The 12,005-nt window shown below is 34.8% G+C and overlaps 1 protein-coding gene across 2 annotated transcripts in view; it reads right to left on the reverse strand.

Annotated features, from left to right (window-relative positions):
• The window catches only part of EIF3H (eukaryotic translation initiation factor 3 subunit H), a 115,150-nt gene that overhangs the window by 74,684 nt on the left and 28,461 nt on the right, over positions 1-12,005 (reverse strand). For both annotated transcript variants that reach the window (XM_037802764.1, XM_037802766.1), the window contains exon 2: positions 5,629-5,785. In XM_037802764.1, coding sequence (XP_037658692.1) covers positions 5,629-5,785 — 157 coding nt within the window. The remainder of the gene's footprint in view (positions 1-5,628; positions 5,786-12,005) is intronic.

The raw sequence follows: 12,005 nt of genomic DNA on the forward strand, positions 1-12,005 counted from the left end.
ATAAGAAGTAACTTCTTTAACAATTACTTAAAACTGCAACTGACATCTATCTACAAAATCAGACTTTACCTCCCCTGTGAAGTCATCCCCCAAGAGGTGTTCTCATCATCTTTTCCTACTCCATATAGAACTTACACAAATTCTGTTTCATAATTTTTTATTTACACATTTGTCTCTCCCACTTAATTTCAAGGTAGTAACCAGGATTTGGTATCTTTATATATCTTTTCTACCACTCACTCAGTGTAATCTGCTGGATAAATGCTGAAAAGATTAACTTTTTTTTTTTCCTGAGATATCTGAACCATTCTATCGTATTTCCACTTAATGATTTGAGGTCAATAAATAAACCATTCATCACTTACAGCTTCCTGGAATAAAGCTCACTCCAAGATACTTCCATTACCTCCTACTCTAACTTTACTAACATGTTCCTACTCCTCCAGTAAGTTTGAAAACACACCCCAAAAATGTCTACATCTATTTCCAATGTTTCTACCAAGAAAGGTCTTTAAAAATTCAAATATTAAAAACTAACAACCCACAAAAGATAGAGGATTTTTTTTTAAATGAAACTGTGAATCAGCACAATAAATGCTGACTATTCATAAAGAAATACAAAATAATAAACCATGTCTTTTCACAAAATGCCCCCATCTGTCTAAAAAAAGTACAAAAAAACTTTTTCTGTCCTGACTCAATTCCTCCCTGAACTCAAAAGCAATACAAAGCCAAAATGGTAACCAAAAGTTAGGTTCAAGTGGCTTTGCCTTGGGCATAGATCCCAAACAAACTCATAATAAACAGAAGGTGAGACCTGAAGAAGCAAGTAATTAATCAGGGATTTTCTCCAATGTAAAATACGGCTTACTTGCATAAGAGCATTGCAAATAATATAATCATACAAACCTACTCTCTCAGAACCCAGTGATACGAAAATGATATCTATGCTGTGAAAAATTACTCTGCATACATCTTACTTTAATTACATTTTGCCAATTCATATTTTAGGCTTTGTAAAACCTGCTTTAGGTTCTGTAGCACTGCTTTTCTTTTAGAAGCTTTAATGGTAAGAAAATAATTGTGCAGAATAGTCTACACTAGTATTTCTTGCTCTAACACCAAACTTACATAATAAAAAAGAAAATAATTTTCAATTAATAATTTTTTCCTATGGAAAAGAATAAAAAAGCTAAAAGCTGTGCGGGTGTGTGTATGCAGGTATCGCTTCAATGTGTGGAATCACTTCAGTAATTTTACATGCTGTACACATTAATACTGCCTGAAGAATTAAGGCATCATTTCATTTCCCTAACTGCATTTTAGTAGTACAATACAATCTCTATATTTGTTTTGAAAAAACCTATTTTGAAGACTAAGTATCACCCTTTAAGACTAACATAAAGAAAGCAAAATAAAATATTTGTCCACCTCGAATATAAAAATTATGAATTTGGCTCTGATGCATAATAAGTAAGTTTCTTTTATCACCTGCAATATTAAACTGATTTAGTCTGCTAAAAAACAAGACAGTGAGTTATTGGATCTGTGTTTAATTCAGTATACTTTATAACATATTTAAGGAATTCAGTTATATAAAACAGTATCTGAATCTTATCTGATGAAAATATTTTTCCCCTTTTGCAAGCCTCAGGCTGCATGACTAAGAAAACAAATTATTCTCCAGTTCTCCTAAGCTTGATAATAGTGCCCCCTAATGGGAATTTCAACATGAGTTTTTCTACTTAATGTTTTAAAAGCTTAGATTCTCTAATATGAGCAATTTACTTTCAACTAGGAAGTAAATTTTATAATACAAAAGTGCATCAAGATTTAAACCACTAAAAGGAGTTACCACATCTGTAAAAACAAGCTGTCAATTAACAAAGAAGAGAAATGTCATGCCATAATAGCTTTCTAGGTTGTGAATCATTCATCAAACTATACTAACATAATCCAAGGTAACAATATTCAACAAATTAATCTATAAAGAAACTGTCTTTCCCACTTTGTTTCTAGTACTCAGTAAGTGAACAATTAATACTAACTGCTAAACGAGAGAGATGACAGAGTCAGAAAAAAAACTGGTTCAGAAGTTAAGTTACTCAGTGTCACAAAGCCTGAGTACAGAACTGCAATTCCTACCCGAGTTTCACGGCCTCAAACTCACAGGCAAGCATGACCTTAATGCATTTTTCTCAATTATCTACAGACAGTTCCCCTAAACATCAATAACACAATACGTGATTTAAAATGGAAAAAGACATTAAAATTAAAGCAAAAGCTACCTAGTGCGATACTTTCCAGGTGTGCCAGTGGGAAAAAACCTCCTGAATTCATATTTTCATTTCTGTGCCCACAATACATTCTGGACCAGAGTCATGTTAAGGGGAATTTCTAGAAAAAGTAGACAAACAAAAAGCCACCAATTTACAAAAGAAAATTATCACCTTATTCTTTACCCTTATGAGAGAGGGAGAATAAGGAGTAAGAAAAAGTTACGTATAAAACAAGGGCCAAAATCTTTCTTAAAGGGCCGGAAAGTAAATATTTTAGGTTTGGGGCCTACCCATTTTCTGTCACAACTACTCATCTGTGCCACTGTAGCAGGAATGTGGTCACAGAAAATACAGAAAGGAATGGGTCTGGCACTGTTCCAATAAAACTCAGAAAAGCAGGTGGCTAGCCCATGGTAGTTTGTCAACCCCCGACTTAAAACATTTACTAACATTTCACTTTTGGACTACAGATTAAAATCTGCAGTTTACATGGGGCATCAAAAACAAACACCTAAGCAACTTAAAATAAGCAATTATTAAATTTATTAAATATATGGCTAGTATTTCACTTCTATAAAGTTGAAGACAGATGAAAAGATACTTCCCTGAATAAATATTAGCTTTAGCAGGCATAAAATAACTGAAAAGCAGTAAGCAAAACACTGGGCCTTTACCATGACTTAAAATAATCAACAAACAGAACTAATCTAAGATACACTCATATAATGGGAAATTTTAATTTTTATCAGGTTTGATAAAAACCTAATGGTGAGTATCTAGAATATATAAAGAAAGGCTACAACAACAACAAAAATCAAATAGCCCAATTAAAAAAACAGGAAAAATTACTTAACAGACATTTCTCTAAAGAAGATATACAAGCAGCCAATAAGCACATAAAAAGATGCTCAACATCACTGGTCAGCAGGAAAATGTAAACCAAAACCACAATGAGATACCACTTCACACCTACTAGGATGGCTACTGCTTTTGTTTTTGTTTTTAAAGCAGAAAATAAGTGCTGACAGGATGCAGAAAAATAGGAAGTCTCATACAATGGTAATGACAATTTAGAATGCTGCAGCCACTGTGGATATCAGTTTGGTAGTTCCTCAGAAAACTGAAAATAGATTTACACTTCTTGATATATACCCAAAAGAACTGAAAGCAGAGACCTGAACAGACACTTGTATAACAATGCTCACAGCAGCATAATTCTCAACAGCCAAAAGATGCAAACAACCCCAATGCCCATCAACAGATGGATATATAATTGAATATTATTCAGACATAAAAAGGAACAAAGTACCACTAATACATGCTACAACACAGATGAACCTCAAAAACATTATGCTATGTGAAATATGCCACAAAAGGTCATATATTGTATGATTCCATTTATATGAAATATCCAGAATGCAGACTGTAGGTTGCCGAAGACCAAGGGACTATTTAATGGGTAGGGGGTTTTATTTTGGAGTCATGGCAATGTTTTGGAAGTAGACAGATGTGGTGGTTGCACAATACTGTGAATGCACTAAATGCCACTGAACTATTTGCTTTAAATTGGTTAATTGTATGTTGTATAAATTTCACTTCATTGAATTTAAAAAAGAAAAAAATATAGGATATTGTCTTAGACTTTCACATACATCACAAAAAAGGAAAATCCCATTTGTCTCTAAAGGTAAACCAAGAAAAACAAATTTAAGTTGTTTTACACAAACAGCAGATTTCAGATACGGAATAATGATAAATATACTCAACAATCTTTAATCATTGGCCTCCACTTCACTCGTATCTAAAACAACACAGAATAGTGGAAAAATTATGGATTTGGAACCTAGGAGCCACAGATTTTCATCCATAACCTGTCAATTCCTTTTGTTAAATGATTTTGGACTCATTATTTATCTCTCTGAGCATCAGCTTCCAGTCTGGAATATGGGACTGATAAAACCTCCAACTGTGCATAGTAACTACTGATTGTTAAATGTTGTTAAATCATTTCTAATGAACTTAAGCATGTTAATGCAATCACATCTTGGGCATTACCGCAAGCCTATCATAAGAGAAGTCAACTTTCAATGATCAACTTCCAAAATTAGTAATACATTTTGCTTTGTTCATACTACTGTAATTCTACTGAACATTATTTCCTGTTCATATTCTAAACTGAGAATTTTGTAAAACAAAATTAATTACCTGAGAAAACTGTGTGAACTGCTCTGAAATGGATTTATTCCCACTAACCTGGTAATTGAGCAAGTCACTTCAAGTGAACCTCTCAGTCTCCTCACTTGTGAACCAAAGAAACTGTATTAACAATCCCGTCTTCTGGCTCTAAAAAATTTATTACTGAATTATAATTAAGCAGTCTCAGATATGCTGTTATGTAGGAGAGTAGAGATATCTTAATATTACCAGAATTGACTGCAAAGAAATTTCAATCTTAATCCTATCTGACATATAAATATTAGGTATTTTTACATGTCATATAAACATATATACTGTGTACAGAGAGGACACAGTCAGCTTTAAAGAAAAAAGAAGCATACTGCTCAAAGGTTTTAAAAAATGCAAGTATGTGAAGTGTGTAATACCAAAGTAGCCCTGGTTAGTTTCTGATCTGCAGACCAAATTGTCATACCAAGTTATTAACTTTAGCAAGAACAGATTTTGTGTCCGTTAATCTTTCAAGGAACTACGCAAATGGGAGGTTAAATGAGATAAGTAACATTTTATCAAAGTTGCACGTGATCAGTTAAAACAGTTGCACAGAAAAAGAGCTCTGGGAGTTCAGACAAGTGAGAGGACACTTTCAAGCAGATTAAAAAAAAAAAAACTTTTAGGATGTTGACCTTGGTTTTTGGTGTGTGCTTTTAATTGCTAGAGTCCTTTGCTAACAAATCAATTACACCTATACTACAAATATAAAATGCTTTTGAAATGCTTAAAGACAGTCTTTCTCTGAAGCAGGTACTCAACTCATCTGTTTTAAAACACTGATTGAGTCAAAATACTAAAGAGGGAATGGAGGTTGGGCACACAGTGATGATCCCTGTCCTTCACAATTCAAATTATTCAGCAAAGTAATTTCATAATGGGGAAGTCAACATCAGCACCACTCCTATCCAAATTATTATAAACCAGAATCACAAATCCCAAATAAGTAAAGGGCAAACTAATAACGTTTATGGTATAAATCTTTGTTTCACAAAATATATATAATTTTTCCAAGAAATTCATAGATCAACCAGGTCAGCCTGATAGAGAATGCTTGGCTATGGTGAAATTGTATTAATATCTACGTGTGCACTGCAAAGATACACTTGTATAACACCCTTACCTTCATCAAAGTCAGCATCATCCTCTGTATGCTGGGGGAAAGGAAAGCAGTTGGTAATTTCAAGCCGATCTTCTACAACCAGGCCCAAAAGCACTCCTTGGACAACTTCAGTTCCTTGTCCTTCTTCTTGATAATGTTTGATTATTTTTAATATAACCTATTAAGAAAATACAGAAAAGAGCTTAAAATCCATGTTTATAATTTATATTCCCTTTACTTTCAAGGGAAAAAAACAAATAAATCATACTAGTAGGTTTGCAAAAACCACCAAATAATATAAATCATTTCCTTTCCCTTATGCAAAAATAAAGCTCACTTAGTCTCAAGTTACATCCAAAACTCCTGAAGACTGAAAACATCAAAAATATCAATGTAGAGCATTCATGACCAAGCAGCCAATCAATGCTCAAGAGCTCTGGGATCCAGGAGTTCCTTCAGCCAAATCAAATAATACCCTCAACCCCAGGACATTACTGAGGAAATGTTCATTAAACCTTTATTAAACAGTAAGAGAACTTCCTGACATACATGAAAAAACTACCAATAAGACACAAAGAGAAAGACCTCAATTATCTGGACACCTGAAAGCAGAACACTTGGACAAATTCTTAACTTGCCTTCCTTATATGACCATCTCACTAGTCACCAACAACGGGAACATATACCCAACAAGAAACTGGCTGGTGACAAAGAACACAAAGAAAACCTAGTTTCAAGCACTTCTTCATTTTCCTCAATCAGAAGGATACACTTAACTTCTGATGGAATAACCAGCTTTTATATTATTGTCTTTAACTTTTCCACAAAGATTAAGGAGGTAACACTATGCATGGCTGAAAATTCATTTAAGAGTTCACAATAATAAAATCATTAATAATAATCCCTACAATGTGGAGTTGTTAATAAATGTCAAATGCTTTGACTAATGCTTGACATAGAGAATGTATTAATATTATTATTGCCATTATTATTATTATTTAATATAAACCCATGGTCTGATGATCTGAAGAGTAACAAGTCTAAGATGGAAAGTTCTCAGAGGAAAAGGAAGTCCAACAAAATAACAGTTCATTAGTGTTTTAGTGAGTAGCATTTCATTGAAAACAAATATTTTATTGACAAAAACTGTAACTAATATCATTTAATAATAACAGGTTACATTTATTGAATATTATGTGCTAGGCAATATTCTAATGACTTTACATGTATTATCAAATCATGTGATTCTCACAACCTTATAAGGAAGGCAGTATTATACTCATTTTACAGATAGGAAAATGGAGGCAGAGAGAAATTAAGTAAACGGCTAAAGGTTACACACCTAGGAAGTGGTGGAGCAAAGATCTAAATCCCATCAAATTCCAACACTTGTATGTGGATGCTTTAACTTGAGTAACAAGGAAATAATTTTCCTATCAGTAACTCAATTCATAATTAAAACGGTGAGTCAGTAACAGACCTGAAACAAAGATTTTGTGATGAATACACACAAAAAGACTTCACACCAGTGTAATTCAGACCTTCTAAGGATAGCAAGCAGTCAGCATGGAGAAGAGCTTAACATGGAAGGGCACCAACCAGTACGACTGGCAGACCTTCAAAACTGTGAAATGAAAGAAGTATACAAGCCACAGAGAGGCCTGTATACAAACCTCCCAACATCTTTAAAGGCAAAGAAGTGGGCTTTAGAGTCATGCAGGCATGCGTATGAGTTTCAGCTCCAGCATTCATCAGCTGTGACCTTGGGAAAGCTATTTTAGCTTCCTAAGCCTCAGATTTCTAATTTGCAAACTGGAGCTGTTGTGCAGCATTAACAGTATTAAAAGTGAGATAATGTATAGAAAGTACTTTGCACAGGGTCTGCCACTCAGTAAGTATTACTGATGCTATCAATAAAAAGCAAGCAGGACTATTTAACTGCTATTTAACTTACCTCTCCACCAAGGGAAATTATTTGCACACTTAGAAACATAACAAACATGAATAAGAAGGATAAAGAAACTGTTGAAGAGTTAGTACAACCAACCTACCAAGTCTAAATGACTCCAAGTCCAAAGTTACACAATGACTGAGTAACTTTAAGTGCTCCAAACATGTTTATCATCACAAGGCTGAAACTGACAGTATACAGCAGTGACAGCTCTGGAAAAAGTCCCTGCCATTGGCTGTAGAAGCAGAGTTCCACACATGGAGTGGGAAAAGGTTAGTGTAGGACTAAAGAGTCAGGCAGCAAAAGGCTGCATGAAAATGAAGCTGGTGATCAAATTTTTGTGCACTGTTCACTAAAAGTCAAGTAGTATCAACAGGAAACTGCCATTAGTTGCAAAAATGCGATACAGCTCTTAATCTTTAGCAGCAGCACTAATCTCACAAACCACAAGATGGATTCCCCCACAAAAGTCCTGTTTCAGTCATGCTTACCAGTGATTCATTTTCTCTCCCTGCAACCAACCATATGCCTCTGTCCATAAAACAGTACTGATATATTTTTTTAACTAATTCTGTTTATTGATGTCATGCTCCCTATTCTTATTTTTAAAAAACATGAAAGATACATGGAGACCTTAGTAATTCTCCAAAACAAAAATATACTCTCATATTATTTTTGTTTATATGTGTCACAAATGGAACCCTATCAGTTGCTCTCAGTTTATCAAAATGACCCAGGAGCTTTTTTTTTTAGATATGTGAAGAAGGGTCCTCACCCTGATTACATATTAGTCATCTGGAGAGATTTATAAAATACTGACGCCTGAATCTAACCCCAGAAATTCTGAGTTAACTGATCTGGATTGGGGGTCTTCTAGTGGGTTTTGTGAGGTTGTTTCTGTTTTTGTTTTTAGGTTCTCCAGGTGATTCTATCATTGTCTTCCATTCTAACCTTTAATCAAATAGCACAGCCTAGGCTTCCTTTTTTGTTTTTGTTTTGTTGTAACTCCTCAGGTGATTGCTGCTGTGCACAAGGATGGTTAAATCACTACCAGTTTTCTTGTCTCTGTTTTAAGATTCCTGAGTTGCTGAAAAGTGAGGTCACTGAGAAATACAAAATTGTGCCAGTTTGAATGTATTATGTACCCCCAAAACACCATTATCTTTGATGTAATCTTGTGTGGGCAGATGTATCAGTGTTGATTAGATTATAATTCTTTGAGTGATTCCATGGAGATGCTACCCACCCAATTGAGGGTGATGACTCTAACTGGATAATTTCCAAGTAGATGTGACCCCATCCATTCAGTGTGGGTCTGAATTAGTTCACTTCAGCATTATACAAGCTCAGACAGAAGGAGCGAGCTTGCTACAGCCAAGAGAGACACTTTGAAGAATGCACAAGAGCTGAGAGAGAACCTGCAGCTTACAGAGACATTTTGGAGATGGACTTTGAAAGCAGACTTTTGCTCTGGAGAACCTAAGAGAGGACAAATGCCCCAAGAGCAACTAAGAGTGACATTTTTGAGGAGCTGCAGCCTGGAGAGGAACATCCTGGGAGAAAGCCATTTTGAAACCAGAACTTGGAGCAGACGCCAGCCACATGCTTTCCTAGCTAACAGAGGTTTTCCGGACACCATTGGCCATCCTCCAGTGAAGGTAGCAGATTGCTGATGCGTTACCTTGGACATTTCATGGCCTTAAGACTGTAACTGTGTAACCAAACAAACCCCCTTTTATAAAAGCCAATCCATTTCTGGTGTTTTGCATCCTGGCAGCATTAGCAAATTAGAACAAAACCCAAAAGTGGAAATTTTATTAATAAAAGTATAAGTGCCACTCCCTAATAAGAGGATCTAAAGCCCTCCTTGGAAGAATCTCTACACTATAGAAATGAGAGGAAAGAGCACCAACAATCCATCTTAGAAGCATCTGAGTCTTCCTTAGCAGAAAAAAACTTAGGCTGTGTGATCTGACTCCACATTTAAGATTACTTATGAACTATTGCTGACCAGTTTGCTTTTCCCTTCGAATGAGTATTCTTCTATAATTTATGCCTCTTCTATACATTAAGAGATCAAAGCAACCTGGTGAGCAGGCCCTAAATCACAAAGTTCTTCTTCACTCCAGAACTTTGTCACATTCTGGGTCTAAATGTTTAACTACACTTATTTAGCCCTTCACAGAATGTATTATTCTCTAACTAGGTCAGTTTCTCTACAATGGTCTTCAGATTTCTGAGGTTTGTATGCTCTCAAGTTGGGCAGATCTTAGCAAGGAATTCTAACCTGCAAGATACTAAACAGATGTTCTGTTTGTTGAAATTACCATAGAGAAACCATGTTTTCTACCACACTTTTATTATTCTGTTCAGACTATTTGAAAGAGCAAAGCCAACTACTATGCAATCTCTAATGAACACAACACTATTTTTTCAAGTGTCTGGTTTTTTACAAAAAAAGGAAAACCTATCTTTGCCCAAAACAGAGAATCTAAAAGCAAATAAGGATTTAACTTCTAAGATGGGAAGTCTCTCTCAATATTATGGGGTAAAATATCAATAATCTAAAATATCCAAATGAAATTCATTAGACTAGAAGTTGGTAAACCTAGAACTTGAGAGTTAAGCATGGGTAAATCTTCCATGCTACCTAAAAAGGAAGATACAGACGAATCTCTCTAATCTCTCAGTATCAAAACTATATCAGCAACTTTCAATTTCATACCAGGGAACAGTTTAAAGCTAACCAAAATAAAGATTGTTTTTTGATGAACTAGATTAATTTCCTTTTAAATATGTCTGCAAAGACCAGTTACTAGAACAAGACTTGTAAGCCCTGCACAACATTGCCAGGCTTCTGTTATTTTCAACTTCTTTCATTTACTCAGTAATTCATTCACCCACATATTCATTGAGTGGCTTCTTTAGTCCAGTCACCTCTGCCAGGCCCTGGGGATATGAAACTGAATCAAACAAGTAAGGTCCTTATTTTCATGGATCACATATTTTAAAACTCAAACTTTTTGGTATCAGGGCCCTTCTTACCCTCTTAAAAATTACTGAGACTCCAAAGAACTTTTGTATTGACATTCACCATATAAGAAAATAAAAAATATAAATGTTTAAATTATTAATTACTCATCTCAAAATACCAATAAGTTACATGTTAACATAAGTTACATCTTTTTTTGGAAAATAACTATATTTTTCAAAACAAAAAAGCTTAATAAGGATAAAAGAATGACATTATTTTCGATTTTTGTAAATCTTTTTAGTGTCTGGTTTAATAGAAGACAATTTGATTCTCATCTCTTCTGCATTCAGTCTGTTATGATTATCACCTCACATGGTTTCTGGAACCCTCTAGCACACACTTGTGAAAGAATGAAAGTTCGAGTGGCAAATAACATCTAATCATTATTATGAAAATAGTTTGACCTTGCAGACCCCCTAAAGGGGTCTGAGGGATCTTTACACTTTGAGAACCACTACTATGGAACAGCAGACAATTAAGAAAATTAAAAGGGTAATGTAATGGGGGGGCAGAAAGGTAACTTGAACCAGGGTGATCCAGGAAAGGATCCTCTCAAACCACACCTGAACAGAGGAGAACTGAAGAACAAGCAATTGGTTCTGTGAAGAGCTGGGTGGAGAGAGTATTTCTAACCATGGGTTTTACATCTTTTAAATAAAAATGCTAACACTTACTCTTCATAAACTTCACAGGTTGTATTTTTTAGAGAAACAGAAAGGCCTAGAGATGGTGAACACGAGGGTGGACGTGGTACACTTTGATTGCTTTTATAAAAAAGCACTGGTATAAACAGCAAGCCCAATCTACCAGCAGAAACAATTACATCTTAAGATAACATTACACCAGATTTGTATGAACACAAAACAAAACATTTTGTTTCACAGCCATACAAGTGAAAGGGATGAAGAGGTAGCATCTTCTAAGACCCTGAAATGCATATGTAGTACTTCCATGCATTTTTAAATGCTCTCATTTTGCTTTTATTTCTACCTAAAAGAGTTCTCTTGTGCTATAACTTTATTTTTAAGACAGTTTGAGTACAAAATAACCATGAGTTCACCCACACACACACCCAGAAAAAAGTTTAAAAAAAACTACTGAAAAAAAATAGTGAAGAAGAATGCTTCTTCCAACAAACGGCTCTCTCAGGGGATCCCTCCTTCAGTAACCAATACCCAGTACATCAAGGTTTCTCTGCCCCCTCAGATGAGTACAATGAAAATTCATTATATTATATTTTATGCAAAATTGTGCTTATTTACTTACAAATTGTTTTCCTAGCGCTTATAAAAATATGTTTTCTATAAAAGCTGTTTGGGTCTTTTGGGGTGGGATGGAATGCCTCAAAATTTTGTTCATTAAGATTAATAGAAACATTTATAGTTGCTAAGCATGGGATAAGAACAACATGGA

The sequence above is a fragment of the Choloepus didactylus genome, chromosome 14, assembly GCF_015220235.1.
Source record: "Choloepus didactylus isolate mChoDid1 chromosome 14, mChoDid1.pri, whole genome shotgun sequence".
Lineage (NCBI taxonomy): Eukaryota > Metazoa > Chordata > Mammalia > Pilosa > Megalonychidae > Choloepus > Choloepus didactylus.